Source organism: Moschus berezovskii, chromosome 23 (assembly GCF_049115385.1).
Source record: "Moschus berezovskii isolate FMDL1 chromosome 23, NW_MosBer_1.0, whole genome shotgun sequence".
NCBI lineage: Eukaryota > Metazoa > Chordata > Mammalia > Artiodactyla > Moschidae > Moschus > Moschus berezovskii.
Genome location: NC_142482.1, coordinates 51,788,758 through 51,811,545, shown reverse-complemented (window position 1 = coordinate 51,811,545; position 22,788 = coordinate 51,788,758). Strand labels below are relative to the sequence as shown.

The following is a 22,788-nucleotide window of genomic DNA, read 5'->3' as shown; positions in this document are numbered from 1 at the left end:
AAGCAAACACCTACACCCCAGCTTCCTCCCCAGTGAATGGAACTTTCACTCTCTGGGCCACTATCAGACACCTAGAGACAGCTCCTATACCCAGAGCCTGCTGGAATGATTCCAACTAGCCAAGCCTACGCTTGCTACCCTGCCTCACCCACTCCTTCCTACTGAAACAACAACAAAGGCTCTCATCCATGTTTTCTCCTGGCTCCCAGTGCCTTGTAACAGACCCTGGGCTTCTTCGGCATGTCAGCCCCTGTGGCCTGGCATATCCCCTCTTCCTGGGATCTGAGTGTAACACACCACCTTTTCAATGGCAGATGCATTCTCCTCTGCTGGCCTCACCATACCTAAACCTACATGTTAAAACATGGATGCTGGGGCTTCCCTGGTGGTCCAGCGCCTAAGACTCCAAGCTCCTGATACAGGGTCCTGGGTTCAACCCCTGGTCAGGGAGCTAGATCCCACACACTGCAACTAAGAGTTCACACGCCACAACTAAAGATCAGATTCTGAGTGCTACAACCAAGACCCGGCAGAGCCAAATTAAAAGAATAAATAAATGAAAACAATAACAAAACACTGATGTTGAAATGGGATATGGCAACTCTGGGCACCCAACATTCTCCCCTGAACCAGCACTGTCTTTTCCTGACCGAAAAAAAAAAAAGGTGAGTGGGGGTGGAAAATGGCTTTTCTTAATCAGGGTTACTCATCTAAACCACAGAACAACATCAGCAAAATAACCCAAGTGGTGATTTTCTTAACTGTCCGAAGCATGGTGCCTGACCAGCCCCCATTGGAGAAGCAGAGAAATTAATTCATTACAAACAGCCGATGCTTCGGGGTGCATTAGGGCTTAATTCTGTTAGAGAACGGTTGGGGAAACGTGAGAAATCTAACCTTTAGGTACACAGTGAAAGTGAAAGAAAACCCTCATCACCCCCACAGCCGCAGACAGGTCTGCCGCTTGGAAGAAAGTCACGGTGCCAGGAGGTAAGGGAGGCAGCACGGCGCGGTGTCCCCCTACCTGCGTGACGCGGACGCAACGTTACCTGCGCTCGGTGATCCCCGACGGCAAACTGGATCACGGCGACGCCGGGGCTGTGGCTGTCCGCGATCCTCTCCACCGTGCTGGAGTCGATCTTCAGGTCGGTGCTGATCTCCGCGCTCTGGATGAAGTCCTCCGTCTTCAGGTCCTCCACTTTCTTCAGCTCCCCGTTGGCCAACTGGATGATGGAGCCTTTCATGAAGTAGGGCGGCAGCGTGGGGGGCGCGGCGGCGGCGGGGGAGGCCACAGGCTGCGCCACGGGCAAGTGGATCTGGGCCTGCACCATGGCCGGGTAGGCGGCCTGGGTGACCAGGGCCTCGGGGCCGAAGTTCTCGCTCTTGGGCAGGGCGGTGGTGACGAACGTGTGAGGCACTGCAGCGAACTGGGGCGACGACGTGACGATGGCCGAGGCGGCGCCCGACCCCTCCAGGTCAGCGCTGCCCACGGGGATGAGCAGGGGCTGCGTGCCCGGGATGACCAGGTGCGGGGGCAGGCCGCCGGCGTAGGTGATCGCTTGCTGCTGGCCGCTCAGGTAGCCGATGACCGGCGGCTGCGTGCCCGCGTAGAAGGCCGTGGCCGGCAGCCCGACCGGGAGGGCCTCCGAGGCGCTGTGTGTGGTCTGGATGACCGTGTGCGGGGACAGCGTGGCGACGGCCTTCACGCCTTCGGGGCCCAGCGCCTGCTGCGGGGACAGCGCGTAGGAGCGGTGCCCGGGCTTCCCCAGGTGCAGGCCGCTCTTGTCGTTGAGGGCGGACGGCGAGCTCTCCCGCTGGGTGACCTGCTGCCCCTCGAGGTCGGCGGCGGGGGCGCTGCTGTTGGGCAGGACCATCACGGAGGCCCGCACGCCCGGCGCGTCGCGGACGCCGTAGTCGGCGGGGCCGGGGTGGACCACCACGTGCCTGGGCTCGTATGCGTGGGGCACGGCCTTGCCGGCCGCCTTCACCAGGCCCAGCTCGGCCGCGGGGGGCGCCGCGTACCGGCGGCCCTTCTCCACCTCCCCGTTCAGCAGCTCCTTGGTCTGCATGGCCTGCTGCAGCCGGCTGCTCTCGGCCTTCTTGGTGGCCTCGCGGGTGACAAAGTGGCTGCCGGAGTCGGTGTACTGCACGACCACCTGCGGGGAGGGCCCCAGGGTGAGCGTGTGCGGGATCATGGTCGGGTGCGTGTGCAGGTGGACGGGGAGGGTCGGCGGCGAGGCCGGGCGCGCGGCGTTCTGCGGCGAGCTGGAGATGCGCACGTACTGGCTCTGCTGAGGGGGCGGCGGCGACCCCGGGGGCAGGAGCCCCGCGGTCCGGCCTAGGTGCTGCGGCGGCGGCGGCGGTGGCGGCGGCGGCGGCTCAGCCTTGTGTCCGGAGGCCCGGCTCAGCCCGCCCATGTCGGCCAGCAGGCTGCTATAGGCCTCCAGCTGCGAGCGCTGGGCGGGCGTGGCGGCGCCCACTGCCGAGGCCACCGCGCTGGTGACCGGGCTGGCCGTGGGCGAGATCAGCTGGGAAGGGATGAAGCCGGCGTAGGGCCCGCTGTACTGGGAAGACCCGATGAACTGTAACGTGTGCGGCAGGTGGGCGTACTGCACCGGGGACACGGGGGCCCCAGACGGCGGGGGCGGCGGGTAGGCCGCGGGCATCGTCGTGGTGGATGCCACCGCCGGGACGGACCGGGGCGCGCTGGGCGGGGAGTAGTCCAGCCCTGGGGCCAGCGCTTTGTGTAAACCTATTCCCTGCTGTAAACCGAGCTCCGCCGGGGGCCCCGTCGGCCCCAGCCGCCCGCCCACGTGGCCCCGGGCGCTGGGGAGCCATGCCGCGTTCTCCGCGCGGTGGTTGTCGCTGGGCACCGCCTTGTCCTCCGAGGACGGCCGGCTGGTGGCGGGGATCTCGCGCTTCTTGGGAGGCAGGCATTCGTTGCTGCGCTCTTGGTTGGATTTCATTTTTCGCCGTCCCCCCTCCACGGTGACCGTTTCACTGTCGGACTGGCTCTGGTTTTAGTCTGATAAACGGAAAGTCACATTTGATTTCTGTAGGGGATCCAGGCTCTTCATGAGGAATCATCTCCCCGTGGGTGCAATCCTCCAGCAGCTGCTCTGGAATCTGGGAAAAGGCAGAGGGTCGGGACCAAGGGGGAGAAGGGGACGGGGGGGTGGGGGGTGGAACAGGGCGTCAGAACATCAACACCAGAAAAGAACACCCTCCCGCGAGATTCCCGTGAATCCCCCCAAATCCTGCCGCCAGCCCCACTATTAGAGCAGGTAAAACGCTGGCCGTGTTGGGTAGGACATCAGAAAGATCGTTAAGGCATGGAGCAAGTCAAACCTTTTTTATGGATTTAGTAAGTCTTCTAAGGTATCTCTCTCAATACCCTCTTCTTCCCCTCCTCCCCCTGCCTTTTCTTTTTGGAGGGCAAACAATGCATTTCTTAGTTTCCCTCCCAGAAATGGCCCTCCCACTCCTCAGCTCTATCTTTACCCAGTCTCTGGAGGATCAAATGAAGCCTACAGGGAGGATGGCACCAGTAACGATCAGCCGTCCTCTGGGCCAGGCACTGGGAGGACCAGGTTAGGAACCCAAGTCCCCAGCGGATTTCATAGGTTATCTGAGTCCTCCTCTGCCATAGTGAAAGTGGAAGTGGCTCAGTCCTGTCCGACTCCATGGACTATACAGTCCATGGAATTCTCCAGACCAGAATACTGGAGTGGGTAGCCTTTCCCTTCACCAGGGGAAGGGGATCTTCCCATCCCAGGAATCAAACCTGGGTCTCCTGTATTGCAGGCGGATTCTTTACCAGCTGAGCTATCAGGGAAGCTCTGCCATAGGCGCTACTCAAAGATTCTAATGACTCTGGGTCCATACTGGATTTACAACGATTCTCTCTTGCCTAACACATACACACAGACATAAACACACACACACTACATACAGGCCAACTGAGCAGAGGCAGCCCCAAATAATTATGTTCTCTACACGTTTCCAAACAGCTCCCAGTACAGCTACTCATCTGGTAACAGCCAAAAGGAATCTGAGACAGTTAAAACAGGAACATGGTTTGGTTTTTAAAAATACAATAATCAGGCATTGAGGGCAACATGCTTGCTTCATCTCTGCCTCTTACTTCCTTTCCAAGCGCTCTTTGAATTCTCTCTCCATACTCTCCACCCTCTTCTCCTTGGAAAGGGCCAGTCCACCATGAACCCGAGAGATGAAGCCTCTGCTAGACCAGTCAGGCCTGTGTGTTTCAACCTGGACATACAAGTAGGGAGCCGAGTTTTCATGGACGCCTATCTCAGTCTTTCAGGAACCACCAAACTCTGTTACCAGGACTGTGTAGGCAGACAGATATCCACCTGGCAAGAGGCAGATCATCAGTGGAGCCAACAGGAACCAGGCTAACAGGAGGCAGATGTGAGGGCTGCCTACAGGCTGTGAGCACTCTTGTGCTGCGATCCTGGAAAGTCGCTGAATCAGGTTCTGGGAATTCCAGGACCTGGGTTTTAGCATTTCTCCTACCCAGACCCGCTTTCTATAGTCTGAGGTTAAAACAGACACAATAAGGCAGCAGTTTTCAGCATTACCCTGCCAACTTCCGGGTTTATTAAGCCCCAGGTATAGCCTTCTCTTAGGAAGCGCATGGCATGTAATTTACACCTAATATATACAGATCTATTGAGATGACAGTGCTGTTTTCAAAACGACAAAATAAAATTAAACTACCAAAATTGAAAACAGTTGACGCTTTTGACTGCTTAAAAAATGCTGATACTGATCTTTTATCTCTAGGTTTCAAGTTACTCTAAGAAAGAGAACTGCATAAACTCTGGCATTCCCAGTGGGACTAGCAAAGGAAAGTAATTTATAGGAGATGGACTCCACGTGAACTGCTCCATGCGCCCCCTGCTGGCCCCACAGTAGCACTGCTCCAATAAAACCCCACAGGATTTCATTAGGGATGTTCATGTAAGAGTAGTGTGTCAGAATCCAGAGTATTTGCATATAGTAGGCCCAGCCAGTGAGGGAATAGGTTAATTAGCCCAAGGCAGCTCTAGGGAAGGAAAAAATAGCAGCATAAAAGTCCTTTCAAAGCCAAGCAAAATGTCAAACACGTTTGCAAAGAGGTCCATTAGCAATGCAAATGTAAAATTGCTGCGCAATGGAATGCACGGTACACAAAACTAGAAAACCCCTCTGAAGGTACTTTTTAAAACAGAACTCAGCTTTAGTGAATTTGAAAAAGCAATGCCGACTTGGTTCTTAGCAGTGCCTTGGTTTATTTACACTGTTTTTTTGTTTGTTTTGAGACACACTGGGTAGCTTTGTTGGCCTTAAAGATCTCATTATAGATTCCATGGCTGGTTTTTCTGCTAATGGACCACTAAAACATATCGGCCTTAACACACAAATTCAAATGCACTCTTCTGAAAAGTGGTCCACTGATAAACATCTTTTCCAGATAATACTGACAATAAGTCAAGGATACAAAGATTAAGTGGAGCAACCCTGGGGCCAGACTGATACAAATTTCAGCTCCTACATTTAGAAGGACCATATTTCCTATTAACTAATGCAGCTACAGAGTTGGGTCTCTGTAATTCTGGGGCACGCGTCCCTGTTCTGCGCTTCATTGGCTCTCTGTGCTGTCTGTATCTCTCAGCAGGGGAAGTCATTGTGAGAGTAAGGACTGTGTCTAGCTATATTTTCAGTGAACCACGAGAGGGCACCACAGGATGCCACCGTGATCCTGGTACATTGGATGATGGTTCACCGGATGAAAAAAAAAAAAAACCAGAGAGATAAAACTATGAAGGTAGAAAGTACAGGAGGGAAAAGGGAGCGAGAAAGAAACTAGGAAGAAGAGAAGAAGAAAGGAGAGTGGATGTCTGCTTTTAGGGTTTCTTTCTAGCTGCAGACAAATGGCCTTCATGTCCCTAACTGCCTTTTCAGTGCTAAAACACCAATGGTTCGTTCACCTGAGTCCCCCAGAGGAGGCGTGTGCCTCCGGATGCACCTTCTGCAACAGAAACATGGGCCTGCGCACGACTGTGTAACTGCACAGTTACCAAAGAGCCGCACATGCAGATCACGTTTAAACATTATCATTGGCAAAGGGGAAGTGAACGGGGGTCAACAGATGCATCAAGACACGTTTATATAGGGTTTACTACATATGATTTGCTGCTAATCACTGTTCCAAATAGAGTCCTCTTAAGCATCTTCACATCTACATTTATCTCTCTCTGCCCATCAGTATCTTAAAATTTAGCTCAGTGGCGTATGGCCTTGCTATTCCAAGTGTGGTCCTCAGACCAGTTCCCCCAGCAGCTTTAGAAATGCAGAGACTCAGGTCCTACCCAAAACTCCTGATTCAGAGTCTGCATTTTAACAAAATCCCCAGATGATTCATATGTACAGCAAGGTGTGAGAAACTCAGCCTGTACACCTAAGCTCCTTAGTAAACATCTCAGCCTCTTTCTAATGGAGTGGGTGCTGGGAAACCAAGCTCGGTGCTGTGAGCGAACAGAACTGACGGCGCCTTGGAGAAAAGCAGCTAATGTTTAGGGTTCCTCCCCTGGTGGCTCAGAGGGTAAAGAATCCGGCTGCAATGCAGGAGACCTGGGTTCGATCCCTGGGTTGGAAAGATCCCCTGGAGAAGGGAATGGCAACCCCCTCCAGTATTCTTGCCTGGGAAACCCCATGGACAGAGGAGCTTGGCGGGCTGTAGTCCAGGGGGTCGCAAAAGAGTCGGAGACGACTCATCAACTAAGCACACACAGGAGTACTCAGGGAGCACTCAGCTGTTTCCTCTGGGGTCACCTAAACCTGATACAGCTCTAAATAACAGATGCTCCTTTTCTCCTGGGTCTTTCTGTCTTTGAAAACTTGAAGGAAACACACTTTAAAAAAACTATGACTGTAAATTATACATATGATCCAGTCATCTCTGGGAGGAAAAGCAAACTTTAATAAAGGAAGACACTTCTATCTTTGCTATCATTCAAAAATTCCTGTAATCCCCTACCCATTACCATGGATTCAGCTTGTTTCAGAAGTGACAGGAAAATGAGATGATCCCTACTGATTCCAAGTCCCGTAAGTAAGAACTAACTGCTCTGAAATGGCAACCCACTCCAGTGTTCTTGCCTGGAGAATCCCAGGGAAGGGGGAGCCTGGTGGGCTTCTGTCTATGGGGTCACACAGAGTCGGACACGACTGAAGTGACTTAGCAGCAGCAGCAGCAGCTCTGAATGGAAGACACGCCTAGAACCTGATACATACAGCCCTAAACGTGCATTCCAAGGTCAGAGAGATACACTGGGCTGCTCTGCCCAGCACCCTCCATCCTGTGAGCTTCTCAGTTGGAGTGAAACCCACGACTGGCCGGTAACTTCCATGCACAACAGATACATAGTTTTAAAGAGGAGGAAATAGAGCCTGGTGAGCTTGTGTCAGTTCTGGGAAAACCATGCGACCATTTAAAAGACAGAACACCTGGACCCAATGGGAGGGGTCACTAGGACTTGGCAAGGATTCTTGAAGTCCCGGCATGCATATCTCTTGTTTTACTGAATTATTGAACAGGTTGATCTGTGTAGTGCAAAGGCAGAATGCACTTTGTTTAGGTTAAATGTTAAAAGCAGGCCCAACTCTGAAATGCTTGAAATTTCCAGAATGGAGAAAGGTATGCTAGGTGATAGCATAATTAGATATCTTCATGGCTAACTGAACAAGCATACCTCAAAGGAAGTGTATCACATAGTCATTCATCAAACACTTAGTTTCCAGTTTGTACCGTGGACCTTAACTGTTTAATGTCAGTGTGGGGCAAATGGTATGCAAGAACTCTATTTTCAGTTCTATTCTGTTCAACATTTTATTAAGTGGTTTGGTTATCATATTTAGAGGCAACAGAAGTCTGGAAGGGGTGCTTACTATATTATACTGAATATTGGAGTGGATAGCCTATCCCTTCTCCAGTGGATCTTCCTGACCCAGGAATCGAACCAGGGTCTCCTGCATTGCAGGCGGATTATTTCCCAACTGAGCTAACAGGGAAGCTGGATTAATATATTACCTGCAATTAATATTCAAATATATCCTAAGAAGCTGGTAGTGGCACAAAGCCAAGAATACTAAAATGAACAAGAATAAATAAATGCCCTACCCTTGGTTTCAATAGCTCAATTAATAGCAGGGTTAGAGAGATCTGGTTGAAGAATAGTTCATTTCAAACAGCCCAGGAATTTTCTGTTTGACTATCCATTCAATATGAACCAGCAGTTGGGTTTGGCGCCTAAAAGTTGGTATAGCTTCATTTAAAAAGCACAGTATTCTCAGTATCAGAATAAATACTGCAGTAGCATACAGCATTGGTAAAATCACAAAGTCCTGAGGCAAGGGGATGCTGGCGGGCATGCCCAGGATGGAGTGATGGGGTTAGAGGGAGGTCTGGACCCAAGACAGGTAAGTAACAGCGGCAGCAGCTTAAGATGTATGGCCTAGGGAAGGACATAAAAAGCCGGAGCAGAGATGTGATGTTCAGATCTATGAAGCGCCAGCTGTGAAAGACAGCAGAACAGAACTGAGCTCCAGATTACACTGATACACCTTCTGAGCTCCAGATTACACTGATACACATTTTGCCCTTGGACAACGTGAGTTTGAGTTGCACAGGTCACTTTATATGGGGATTGTTTTTCAATAAAGACCTGCTGTGTGCTGTGCTCAGTCACTTCAGTCCTGTCCGACTCTTTGCAACCCCATGGACTGTAGCCTGCCAGGCTCCTCTGTCCCTGGGATTCTCCAGGCAAGAATCCTGGAGAGGGTTGCCATGCCTTCCTCCAAAGGATCTTCCTGACCCAGGGATCGAACCAATGTCTCCTGTTTCGCAGTACTGCATAATCTGCGGTTGGCTGAATTCCAGAATGCAGAACTGCTTCTACGGAGGGCTGACCATGGGACTTGAGCGTCGGGGGCTCCTGGAACCAAACCCCCGCAGATACTGATGGACGACTGTATACAGTAGAAATTAGAAATTAATCAGAACTGGTCAAATGGACTGGGCTGCCTCATGTGGTAGGGAATCCCCGTGTCGTCCTAAGCACTGAGGCAGAGTTTAGAGACGCTTGCTGATGGTCCAACGTGCAAAAGAGAATGCAAAGGGGTCAGAGGGGGAGGTGATGTCAAGGGCACGGCGGCATCCCTCCTAGCTCTAATATGGGCTGCAGCGGGTGTGGCATTCCAGGTTACAGGCTGAGTTGAATAAGGAAGAGAGATCCATCTTCAGACTTTCCAGGCAAGGGAGCCAGGGACCCTCAGCCTTACCCAGCACCGAGCTCAACACTCCCACCTAGTGGTGAGCCAGGGCACAGCGGTGCTGAAACTGCCCCCAGAGGGCAAGTCCTGCAGATCAGGCATGGAGAACCAGGGATACCATCACGCCGTTAACAAGCTCTCTCTCTCCCTCTAGGGTCACCAAAAGCAAGTTTGATACCAGAGTCTGTATCAGGGTGCAGGACCCTTCAGTCAGAGCAGTGATGCATGCCACACAGGACCGGGGAGGCCCTGGTCTGCCATCCACACTGGGATTTCAGGGGAATGAGGACCAGCAGGAGAAAACAGTCCCCTTCTATTAGAACCAAGAATAATAGTTTTGGGGTGGCCTGTTTATCTATAGGGGCTTCTCTGGTGGCTCAGATGGTAAAGAATCTGCCTGCAATGCAGGAGACCCAGGTTTGATCTCTGGGTCAGGAAGATCCCCCGGAGGAAAAAATGGCAACCCTCTCCAGGATTCTTGGGTGGAGAATCCCATGGACAGAGGAGTGTCGCGGGCTAGAGTCGTGGGGATTTGGGGGCAATGAATACAATCACTCAATGTCATATGTTAATGCAAAAATTTTAAGTCTACCCACAAGAACACGGCTGCATCTGAGGGCTCCCTGGGCTCAGGGAAGCTCTGAGGGCAACAAACGGACTCAGAGTCTTTGTTCTGATTAAAATCCACCTCCTTGATGGAGATGCGGAGGGGACTGCTCCAGACGCACAGCAGCTCTGCTGTCCTCCTCCCACTGAACTCCTCTGCTTGGCGTGGAGCTAACCCCATCTCCCTCCTCCCTACATCGGGCTCCACCATCTGCTTCTACTGCCTGCATCACAGAGGGACAGGCTTCATCAGACCCGGGAGAAGCTTTCTTCGGCTCCTGGCTTCTGCCATACCCGTATCGCGTCCACGTGATAACAGTGTGACACTGGGAGTGTTTCTAGCAGGTTCTGCCACCTCTGGAAAAACAGGGAGGTCTGTCCCGTGGGTGGGGCCCACGGTATGGGGATATGGTCCAAGTCTCTGTCTGCAGGAGGCCAGGCTGGGCGACGAGGGCCCAGGCCCGCAGCTGGGCTGGCCTGTCCCTGGCTCACGTGGGATGTCGCCGCAGCATCTGGGCGGCCAGTGTCCCGTGGCAGCCTGCCCGTGCTGGAATTCCTGGAAAGGCTGAAGATGGAAAAATAATCACTTGGAGGGATCACCATCTGGATTGAAAGCGGTCCCAAATGAGCTGTCAAAAGATGCTTTTAAGAAAAGCTGGAAATGCCTTTCTGTCAAGACCTTCCCTGGTTCCATACGTGAGCAAAACACCTTTCTGCTCTCAAGTGACCTGGGTGGCAGGTAAGCTACCCGGGGAACGACACCCGAATCTCCATTTACCCACCAAAGGCTGCGAACAGTTTCCTGGGTGCTTTCCACAACCTGCAGCAGTTCTTACCCTGCTCCAGAGTGAATCGCTTTTAGGACAGAGGGACTGTGGCGACAAGGTGCAAAGAACCGGCCAGAGTAACACAGTGAGAACTGGGGTTAGGAGACAAGTTAGTTTTGACTCTCAAGTTAGTTTTGTGCTTATTAGCACGGCCGTGAAAAATCACTATGGAAGTCATTCTGCACTCACTTCCACTGGCATCTTTGGAATATCAGGATAAAATATTATTACTGATAGGAAGGTAACATGCATATTCTTACTAGTACCAATGAGGTGGAGAACACAGAGAGTAGTAGGAAGAATAGCCTACTCCTGGGGTGGAGATAAAGGACAAGTTCAAAGCCTGGCTTCATCCACAAGGAACAAACATTGGCGACGGCGCAGAGAAAAGGAAACCCTTGTGCGCTGTTGGTGGGAACGTAAATTGGCGCAGCCATCATGACAAACCCCTGGAGAAGGAAATAGCAACCCGCTCCAGTATTCTTGCCAGGAAATCCCATGGACAGAGAAGTCTGGCAGGCTAGAGTCCACGGGGTCACAAAGAGTCAGACATGACGGAGTGGCTGAGCACTCACACGCATTATAGCAAACAGTATGCAGCTTCCTCAAAGAATTAAAAATAGAACCACCATATGATCCAGCAATCCCACTCCTGGGCATATATTGGGGGCAAAAAGACAAAAACACTATTTGGAAAGATATTTGCACCCTAATATTCACACCAGTATTATTTACAATTGCTAAGATGTGGAAGCAACCTAAGAATCCATTAACAGATGAATGGATAAAGAAGATGTGGTATGTACATATAATGGAATATTACTCAGCCATGAAAAAGGATGAAATCTTGCCATCTGCAGCAACATGGATGGACTTGGAGGGCATTATGCTATGTGAACTAAGTGAGAGAAAGATAAATTCAGAATGATACTTCTTATCTGTGGAATCTAAAAACTACAACCAACTAAAGCATATAACATAAAAGAAGCAGACTCACAGATGGGGAGAACAAACTGCTAGTTACCAGTGGGAAGGAAGAAAAGGCAATGTAGGGGTGGTGGAAGGGGAGGCACAGCTGGTGGGTGTAAAGACAGGCTCAAGGGTTTATTGTACAACATGGGGAATATAGCCAGTATTTTGTAATAACTAAATGGAAAGTAACCTTGAAAAGTTTTATTAAAAAAAATTTTTTTTAAAGACCCCCAGATTGAAAAAAACAATAGCAAAAACACCCTGGCTTCACTCCTACTGCCCGTTTTCCTTCTTTTAATGTCATCCTTATTTTACTCCAAGTTATGCAGGTGTCCAGTTTAGAGAGTGTCTCAATACTGTGTGATCTTGTAATGAGTATCTCTGCCTATAAAATGGGGAGGAATTAACATGCCTGGTTCCTGGCATAATGTACACACTCAATACATGGTCGCCATCCTAACTGTACTTCAGCACACGCTTCCTGCGGAATCCCTTGTTTTCACCCACACTGATTTGTCACTAATCTCTCCTGGTTCCGTGATCAAATCAACACGATACCTTCAGACTCTCAACCCTTTCCAGCATCTGGGTCTTTTTTTTTTTTTTCTCACACCTGTGACTCACACAAGAAAAAGTCATGGATGCTTGAGCATTTATTCTCTTTCTTCAGCTGACAGAAGAGATTATATTGATAATGGCTCCCAGTGCACAGGCCCCCAGTTCACACCCCAAGGCATGAAAGCCGCTCAGCCTATACAAACCGAGTCCACAGAAGGGTAAGCTGGGAAACTGGAGCCTGGAGTGTCTCTGCGAGGGTTAAGCGTGATGCTTCCTGGTTCCACGTGGCCTGCTTTTCCACAACACATAGATGAGTAATCCCCCAAAGGCCTGGTGGGGAAATAGGGAACCTTGTCTCCCTACCCCACGGGGAAGGCTGCCAGCTGTCTTCTGGCACACGTGCTCAGCAGCTCTGCTTGCACCACACAGCAAAGGGCCAGCGGGAGCTGGAGGAGGCTTGGTCAGATCCTACCAATGACCAGGGCACTGGGGGGCTCCCATGCTGACAATCGGAGAACATCAAAATCCCCATTGGGTCAGAAAAATGCCTTTCTGGAACTGAGGCATCTGCTGCCCTGGGATGTGGCTGAGTCGAAGGACAGTGGGACATTCGAGATAACCATGAACTAACAAGTCATTCCCCCTGGGAGTTCCATGGCAGCATCCCCTCTGTGGTTGTCTTCTAGTCTCTGGGATGCTATACCACTCTGCCATCTTCTTAGTGACAAAGGCCCTGAGACCCAGCATCCCCAAGCAAAGCGGGTTATGACAGAAGCCACTGAGGCTGTTGTATGTGTGTGAGGAAAATAGAGCAACACTTTTCCTGCAAGCTACACCAGTGTGTGATCATCCCATTGTAAAGACCAGGACACTGAGGCTTAGTATGTTAAATGACTCCCCTAAGGTTCCATGAAGGGCTTCCCAGGTGGTGAAGTTAGTAAAGAACCTGCCTGCCAATGCAGGAGACCTGGGTTTGATCCCTGGGTTGGGAAGGTACCCTGTAGGAGGAAATGGCACTCCACTATTCTTGCCTGGAGAACCCCCATGGACAGAGGAGCCTGATGGGCTACGGTCCACGGGGTCACAAACAGTCAGACACGACTGAGCATCCACACACGAGTCTAAGGTTACATGGCTCATAAATGACAGAAATAAGATGAAAATCTTGGTTCATCTCATACAAACATCTGGGTCCCAGTGCTCAGATTATGCAGTGAGCTGCTGGTATGTAGTGCAGAATTAACCTAACCCAAAGAGACTTCTCATCATTGTCTTTGGCTACTGGGAGGTGACCGTTAGGCCTCTGGAATGTCCTGCCTATGGCACTGTGTTTGCCTGGGGGCTCTGACCACTGGACAGTCTAAAATATCACGTATGATGGGGGCTTTGGGCCGCAGGCGCTAACAGTGCCAACCTCTGGAGGAGGTACTAAAGGTACTTGCCCAACCTCCGGGAGGAGCTGGGGGTAAAGACCAGCCATGTGCTTGGTTTGCGACTGAGCCGCAATGAGCCTCCAGACACCAGGGCTCGGGGAAGCCTCTCTGGATGGCTGTACTGCACGTGAGCTGTCACACTGAAGGGGTGGGAGAAGGTGACACCCTCCACGACCCGCCCCGCCCGAGGAGAGGACGCCCTCCAGACCCCTGTCCTATATGCCTCGTCCTTGATTTTTTTTTTTATTGTGGTAAAAGTCCCCTGATATAAAACATACTATTTCAATCACATTTAAAGTTCCTTCACATTGTTGTGTGGCTCCTGACGTCAGACATCTCCCGAATTTTCCCTTTCCTAAACTGAAATGCTGTCCCGATTAAACACTAAGTCCCCATTCTCCCTCTCTCTCCCTAAACCCCATCCCCACTCCTGCCCCTGATCTCTACCATCTACTGTGTGTGTGTTAGTCGCTCAGTCGTGTCCAACTCTTTGCCACCCTGTGGACAGTAGCCCACCAGGCTCCTCTGTCCCTGGAATTCTCCAGGCAAGAATACTGGAGTGGGTTGCCATTCCCTTTTCCAGGGGATCTTCCCGACCCAGGGATCGAACCCGGGCCTCCTGCATTGCAGGTGGATTCTTTACCATCTGAGCCACTAGGGAAGCCCACCATCTACTGGAATCGTCCCCTAAAATCATGACAAAGCCACTTAAGGCACTGCAGCGTTGCACAGCCCTTCTTCTGAGGCTCATCATCACTTATGTAACGTGCTCACTGCATTCTTTACCTACTTCCATGGATCTTTCTCACTAGGCGGTCAGCTCCCTGTGCTGGAGGCAGATTGAATTTCATAACCCTGTGGGACGCTCAGGCTGCTGTCCTTTCTTCATCGTCTGACTGTTCCCATCCTGTGTCTGTCTCTTGCTGTTCTCTCTCCCTTAGAAGCTGGCTTCTAAAAGGCAAAGTGTTTCTGGATCTTCTTCTAAATTTCTGGACGTGATCGTGCGGTGTTGGATCGAAAGTGAAACTCATGACAGAGGGACGTAAAATACTGTGCATCTGAAAAGCATCTGGCCTGAGAGATTCCATTTGTAAGCACAGATTCTCATGTGAGATTATGAACCCCGGATGCTTCCCGGAGCTAGGCTGCAGCCTCTTTAACCTCTAAAAATCCACATCCCATGGTCCAAAACTATGTCCAGATTGTCCCCCATTTATCCCAGGGGAATGCAGAGGATCCTCTTTGGATTGACTGGAAGGAATACGTGTTTACAAGGACAATGATCTTATTGAAACCAGCTTAAATCAAACGTAGAAAGAACAGGGAGAGGAACTAGTAAGGATCAGCCAAGATAAGAGTTCTCCCTGAAATAAACGTTTGTTTTAAAATTAGGGCTCTGACTCACACTCAACTCAATGGGTGGCTGAGTTCTGACCCTCAAAAGATGAATGGTTCATTTTGAAAACAGGAGCAAGTGGGAAGCCAACTCTCTACCTTGTCCCCCCTATCCCCAACTTCCCCCTCCCCGGAGTGAGGCTGCGCAGTGGAGGCCAAGATGCCCCCAGTCATTTCCAATCACCAGCGAAACGGACAATGGGATGACGCGCTACCTGCAGCTGTTTTCAATCAAAACGCTGAGTAATTACCGGCGGCCCCTCCCGGGGGCTCACAGGCGGCCCAGCACGAAGCCGGTGGAACATTAAGGACGTTGAATGAGCTGCCAGGAATTCTGCTGCCAAATCGCTCCTCCTCGCCCTGGCTCAGCACCATTAACTTAATCAGGTATTCATTCAACGAGAACAGTTTACACTCGCCCTGGAAGAATGCCGCCGCTCTCCGAACGGGGCACACGGTCAAGTCGACAGCTTTCAGCAGGAGATGTCAGCGACAGATTTTAGATTCTTTTATTCAATTTAGGGTCTGGGAAGAAGGGAATCCCCCCTCTAGGCAGGACTTCTTGGATATTCCATGAAGGGACGGCTCTGATAAAAAGCCGGTCAAAGACGGAAGAGAGGACAGGCTTTGCTTTCTGTACTTAGAGACATCCCATCCGGCTCTCTTTAGACTACAGCTCTGACTGCTGGGCAGTCAACCAATGATTGACGTTGCTGAGACCTGGGAGAGACTTCTGGCATTTGGTGACCAGTGACTTTAAGGAAGATATTCAACTTTCTAACCTTTGGTTTCCTCTTTAAGAAAATGGAGGTAATAATGAACTCTATTTCATGGGGCCATTAGGGAAATGGCATGGGATCAGGCAGTGCCCAGCAAGCAGGCTGAAGCAGGCCAAAGAAAGCCATCCCCAGCCCTGAACCACTTGGAGGCATCAAATGGCCTCCCCTTATGGATGCTGAGGGCACAGGCTTGGGATCCCAGCTGCTGGAGTGGGAATCCTGGCTCCTTCACCACCAGCTGTGCCTCAATTCCCCCATCTTTACAGTGAGAATACCAGTCCTCAGCCCACATGGGCTTCCCAGGTGACACAGTGGTAAAGAACCTACCTGCCAATGCAAGAGACCCGCATTCCATCCCTGGGTCAGGAAGATCCCCTGGAGAAGGGAATGGCTACCCACTCCCACTCCAGTATTCTTGCCTGGGAAATCCCCTGGACAGGGGAGCCTGGCGGGCTGCAGCCCATGGGGTTGCAAAGAGTTGGACACGACTTAGTGACTAAACAACAACAAATCAGCCCATATAGACTTGTTGGGAGTTCACACATTCAAAGAACTCAGACCAGGGCCTGACCCACTGCGTGACTGATAAATACTGGAGGCTGAAGTGATGATTCTCTCTTGAGAAGGACCCTCCTCCCCACTTCCTTCACTGAGGTGGTATTTTCTTCTGTATTAAAAATGCACACTTTCTTCCCTTGACTTCTTTCCTGGATTACTTCAGGCAACACAGGCGCCAGTCAACTGCAGCAAAGATGATATGTGCAACAATCTCTGATTCCTTGCCTTACCTCCACTAATGAGGAATTTCAAGTCTCAGCTGCTTAGAAAGTTTACTATTAGTAAGTCTCTAAAGCTTCTTCTAGAAAATAATCGATACGAGTGCACTGATATTTTCCCCCCTAACTGGACTAAAGCCTTGCCTGCAGAACAAATGATCAATCACATCTGCATTCAAAAATAAAATTCAAATATGCTCATGTTTAAAATTTGGAGTTGTCTGTATTATCTGCTTTCTCCCCACAGTTATCAACAGAAGCTTTCTGGCTTTTTTGAATGTGGAGCACGGTACCTATTTTACTCACAATTGCTCATTGCAGATGAAATCAATCCCTTTCCTATTTAACCTCTTTAGAATACCCAGGCCCCAACTGAAAATCTCCACGACATTATAAATGCACAAAAATTGGCCAGCTATTTTATTTAAGACCCTCGTAGCAAATGAAAGACAACAAGCTATGCTGCTGGAAGCTGCAGGCATCGAATGACTATGATCTAAAGAGGCAATAAAATGTTTACTGGACAAGCAGAAATGCAAACAAGTCAGTCAGCGCCCTGTTGACAACAAAGCTCATTTTCTTCACTAGCTCTGTGACCTCTCTGAACCTGAACTGAACTGAAATCTCTCTGAACTGAAAGACAGTTCACCTTTCTGAACCTCCATTTCCCTCATCTATAATATGGGAATGATGATGATAACGTTTCCAAAAGATTGCTATGAGATGAAATAAGATGACGGATGGGAGAAAGTGCAACGTCTATCACAAGAAATGCAAGTATGTTCTCTTTTCTGAATGTTGCTTTCAGCTCCAACTGCCTCTTGGGAACCTTCATGTAAATGCTCCAACTTTATGTCCGACTCTTTGTGACCCTATGGACTGTAGCCCACCAGGTTCCTCTGTTCATGGAATTCTCCAGGCCAGAATAACGGCGTGGATAGCCATTCCCTTCTCCAGGTGATCTTCCCAACCCAGGGATCGAACCTGGGTCTCCCGCGTTGCAGGAGGATTCTCTACTGTCTGAGCCAAAGGGAAGCCCCTGATGGGAGAAAGTGCAATCTCTATCATAAAATATCCAAATATGGTCTCTTTGCTCCAACTACCTGTAGGACAGACACCTCCATGTAAATACTCCAACTTCCCTTTATCATCCCTCTCAAGCCAGCATCCCCTCTGTGTCCGCGCTGCTGCCACAGTTCTGCACACTTTCCCTAAGTCTAGAAGCACTGATTTTGAAGCCTCCTTGCCACTTAACCCCTATATCCAGCTACTTCCCTAGAAGGGTCAATCTTTCTTCAAAACGTCTCAACCATCAGGGAAAAAAGCCCCCGATCTATCCCTTTTTTCCATCTCACTGTGGAGAAAGGAATTTAGCCTTGTTCCTCCCTAAATGGGCTAGGCTTTGCCTTAGGCTTCTGGGAGATAATCTATGTTATACCTGATAGCTATAGGGTAGGTGCCTTGAGTCACAGCAAGTTACTTAACCCAGGGCTCTGCTTCCGCATCTTAAAATATCTACTCTGCAGGATTGAGTAAAAGTGTTAAATGCTCAGTCATGGCTGACTCTTTGTGACCCCACGGACTGTAGCCCACCAGGTTCCTCTGTCCATGGGATTCTCCAGGCACGAATACTGGGGTGGGTTGGCATTTCCTCCTCCAGGGGACTTTCCCGACCTAGGAATTGAATCCTGGTCTCCTGCATTGGCAGGTGGATTCTTTACCGTCTGAGCCATCAGGGTTGATCATCAAATGAGATCATGTGTATTAAGCATTCAGTACAGTGGCGTGCTGTGATTCATGGGGTCGCGGAGAGTTGGACACGACTGAGCGACTGAACTGAACTGAACAGTGTCCAAGCACAGGGTATGATGCAGTATGTTAGCTAAGAAACGCTCCTTATATTCAATAGGAACTACAGGCTTGTTGGGGTTTCCTTTGTGGCTCAGGGGTAAAGGACCTGCCTGCCAGTGCAGGAGCTGCAGGTTTGATCCCTGGGTCAGGAAGATACCCTGGAGGAGGGAATGGCAGCCCACTCCAGTGTTCTTGCCTAGGAAGTCCCATGGACAGAGGAGCCTGGCAGGCTACAGTCCATGGGGTTCCAAAGAGCTGGACATGACTGAGCTAGTAAACACCACCACCAATGGTGTCCACATTAACTTATCCTCCTCCATGAGAAGATGATGGAAATGCTCAGAACTCTTCAAAATTCTGTCAGAATATTCAGTAGTTGCCTTATTTGCCACAAAGGATTCTCATTTTCGGTTTTGCTTGTGTTCTTTTCTAGGAAATCTATTATTTTTCCAAATTGATTTTTTTTTTTTAAAGTTCTGCCTTCACTCTGGAGAATGTAGGATCGATGTGCTTTCCTTACACTGTAATTCCAGCAGAGCGAAGGGAAACCATGCCTCATTTCCGTGTTTTCAGCTCCTATCCATCAGCGTCCCCTGACTTCAAGGTGTGGGCTATACACAGTCCCGGATATGTGCAGTGGACCACTATTTTTCCTGATCTCTTCCAGAGTGTACTTTAGACTGGGAAATGGTGGGGGGGAGGAAGGCCTTTATTTCACTAAGAGATAATTTCTTAAAATAAGTTAGGCTTTTCCTAAAATAAAAATACAAATGAAGGAGCCTCCCATTAGAAAAATGTCTCAGTGTTAAGTGGAAAAATGTGCCCTTCCATTCTGAGACACATGATCTCCTTGTCTGACACACTTTTTTTTTTTCCCTCATAAGAGCATATTTCAAAAATTGGGATCTTTCTCCCCTTTGTAGGTTTGAAAAATATACAGTTAGCTTTCATTTTGCTGGGGTTACCTCATGAGGTCATGGGTAGCCTGGTGAAGACCAAGAAGAAAGCAGTGATTGAGTCGATCCATAATGTTTCCAAATTAAATGATAAAAACGAACCCATCCTAAACAGATGTAGTAAAACATACAAAGTGTTAGCTCCTGACAACTTCACAGAGAGCTCTCAACAGGCGATCAGAAAGGGACCGGGCTGGGAGGCTGACACAAGTCCCAAACAGCCAGGTAGGAATAACACTTCAGACGGGTGGATCTTGTTTTCCATTTCACAGCTGTCTTGGAAGTCTCCTCAAGGTCAGTGTGGAAGACAATTAAATGCACGGATTTACAAGCTCCCCCACACTGACTGCCAGGACCACTTTATGGTCAATGAGTCTCAGGATGGTGGGAGATCTTTAGAGGAAACGACCATAGCCAGACACATCGCGACAACCGGCTTTATGGTTCCACAGATGTGAGACGGGAAAGTTACAGATTCAGTAACAGGGGAGGGCTGTAGATGTATCGACAGAAGAGCCTGGTGGGCTACAGTTCGTAGGATCGCAGAGAATCGGACACAACCGAAGCGACTGAGCATGTGTGCACCCAAGAAAACACCGCACTCAAAAGGGATTATTTTCACAAGGCAGAAAACAAGTTCCCTGACAGACACAGGGCAGAGAAAAGAGCTCAGAGAATGGGGAGAGCTGTTGGTGGACTGGTAGCTTTAGGATTGTGAAATTCTCATTAAGAACCGCTACAAACACTTGGCCGTTATCCAAAGGAGTATAAATGGCTTTGTCTGTGAGAATAAAGGAATCACAACTGTTACAAGCATTATGTTTCTAGATCACAACCGTGCCTGAGGACATCACGGCGGCGCGGACCCCCCAAGCTGGTTATCAGAAACACTGGTGACTCTAAAAGTACACATTCCCTGTAGTCTTCCAAGAGTCAGCAGATCTGCGCCGTGACCCAAGAATCTGCATTTTAAAAAACTCTGGTGATTCTGATCAGCAGCTCAGTTTGGGAACTTAGTACACCAGACCCACTGGCGGCAGGTTAGCAATGTGTGGGAGCTTTATAAAAATCCTGCTGGTAAGGCTACATTCCCAGCCCATCGTTTCTGAGGAATCCAGAATTTCAGCTCAGGTTGAGAGCCATCACTCAGCGCCTAAGTTCACGTTCATTTAAGTACCAGCCACTCCAGTACCTAGGACAGTGGCGGACATACAGCAGGTCCTCCACTATAAAGCCAGACAAACAACTATTCTAAAGCCTACGGACATCCCAACTTCAGAAAAACATAAATGACATGCTGAGTTCCCGAACAATCTATGGAGGTACTGAGCTCCAATTTTATTTGTCAGCCCATGTGGAATTTGCTTTTATTGAACCATGCTTTTCCCAGAAAACAAAACCTAGGTTTTTGTTTGCAGGGTTTTTTTTTTTTTTTTCAGATGTTTAGAGATCATTTCCTGTGACCTGGGAGGGGGCTGGGGCAGAACCCCAAAAGAAGCATTGAGTTGCTCAAGGGCCAGCCTCGAGGTCAAGAGGAAAGACTGGCTGGAGCCTGATGTCATTTGGGCTGTGACAGGGACAACAAATACTCCTCATTCACATCAGGCCCCCAGTTCTCTGATAATCGGGAAGCTCTGTGGTGCGGCCACGGCCAGGCTGTTCGGCTCACATCTTACTATCAGGACCTCAGCCAGCCTCTGCTACCAGCCGCACGCTCCTCTGTGCTGTAACATGTCTGACTTTAGCAATTCCCTTGGCCTGATCGAGGCTTGCTCCAGGTGTCTGAGAGCAGAATCCAGTCTGCTTTGCTGCCCACAGGCACCTCTGGCCCCAGGACAGATGTCTGTCACTCGCCTCGGAGGACAGAGAGCAGGTGAGGGGAGCAGAGATTTCAGGAAGCAGAACTATTAACATCCCAGGAGGGAAGTTGAGGCTGAGAGAGATACCCAAGAAGGATGGTTAAAAAAAGAAAAAAAAAGGTAGGGGAGCAAACACCCAATTTTGGCTCAAGAGAGGAAAAGTGGTCAAGGAGGTGGAAGAAGATTAAGACATCAACTATATTAAATGGAGCCAAGAAACTGAGTAAGACATGAATTAAGGAAGGCCACTGATTAGCCCAGTGGCTGAGTCCATGCTGAACACTAGAGGCACTGGGAGCTTCCAAAAGATATTGACTCAGAATCTGGGTTAATGACCATTGGATTAAACTGTGTGACTGCAGGTGACTGCAAAGAGAACACTTTATAGTCCTCCTTAAAAGGAGGGGAATGGATATATGTACTAAGTGACATCTTAAATGTGTTCTCTAGCCCTTAGGTTCAACGGCAACATTGGCATTATTGATTATCTTACTTTAAATTTAGGTACATCAATGGGAAATAATGTCCTTGAATAACATATTCAGCATTTGGAAACCTCATGCTGGGATTATTCTGGCTGAGCCTCCCACATCATCAAGCAAGTGCTTGAATAAACAGATGGGCTTTGTACAAGTGCCCCGAGAGCTAGGGAACGTGATTACGCTTCAATTCAAGGGAAGTAAACCTCTTGGAAAATACTGTTCTTGTGGTTTGCTCCCTCTTCAACTGAGTTTCAGCCTAGGGCTCAATCGTGGGAGACCCTTAGCCAATCTCAACTCCTCTGATGGTAAACTTGGTGAGAGGTAATGCAAAGTATGAGTAACATGATCTCGCAAGTTTACATTTCAAGAAAGACAGTGGAGACCACACACAGACACACACAAAATCCTATCTCCATTATCCCAACACATCACTAGAGTCCTTCCTTAAAGTCGAAAACTGGATTCTAGAGCAGCCCTGTCAATCTGTGATGGACCAACACGCCAAGGTAAGAAGTTTGGATCCAGCAAGTGAGAATGGCTTTACCTATTCAGCACAGGTAATAAATGACTCCCAGGGATCCGGATGCATGTGGACAGCAGCTTCTTCGCTGCTGTTGTACATTTATAAAAGGCATTTGTTTTGGGTAATTAAAATACTCGACAGTTAATATTTCTCTGGAAAGCAAATTGTGTAATACCCGAAACCATGAAGCATTCTCAAAGGCAAGAAAAGTGAGGAAGATGGCTCTATACAAGGACATTAACTTCATAGCCAAGAAGGTACCAGCGATGATTATAAAATCTGGAGTAACATGGGGGAAAAACAAGGAAAGAGAACTTAATGTTTCATTCAAGTTCTGTTTTGAAACAGGATTCAGAAAGGATATTGTACCATTTGGTATTAATTATTTTGGTTTGTGCACATGGCTAATTATTTCTACAGCATCTAAGATCT

The 22,788-nt window shown here is 49.4% G+C and overlaps 1 protein-coding gene across 9 annotated transcripts in view; it reads right to left on the bottom strand.

Moving 5' to 3' along the window:
- The window catches only part of ATXN1 (ataxin 1), a 412,658-nt gene that overhangs the window by 17,483 nt on the left and 372,387 nt on the right, over positions 1–22,788 (bottom strand). For all 9 annotated transcript variants that reach the window (XM_088831365.1, XM_088831363.1, XM_088831364.1 and 6 more), the window contains one exon: positions 1,050–3,126. In XM_088831365.1, the coding sequence (XP_088687491.1) occupies positions 1,050–2,966 (1,917 nt within the window). In that variant the 5' untranslated portion in view covers positions 2,967–3,126. The remainder of the gene's footprint in view (positions 1–1,049; positions 3,127–22,788) is intronic.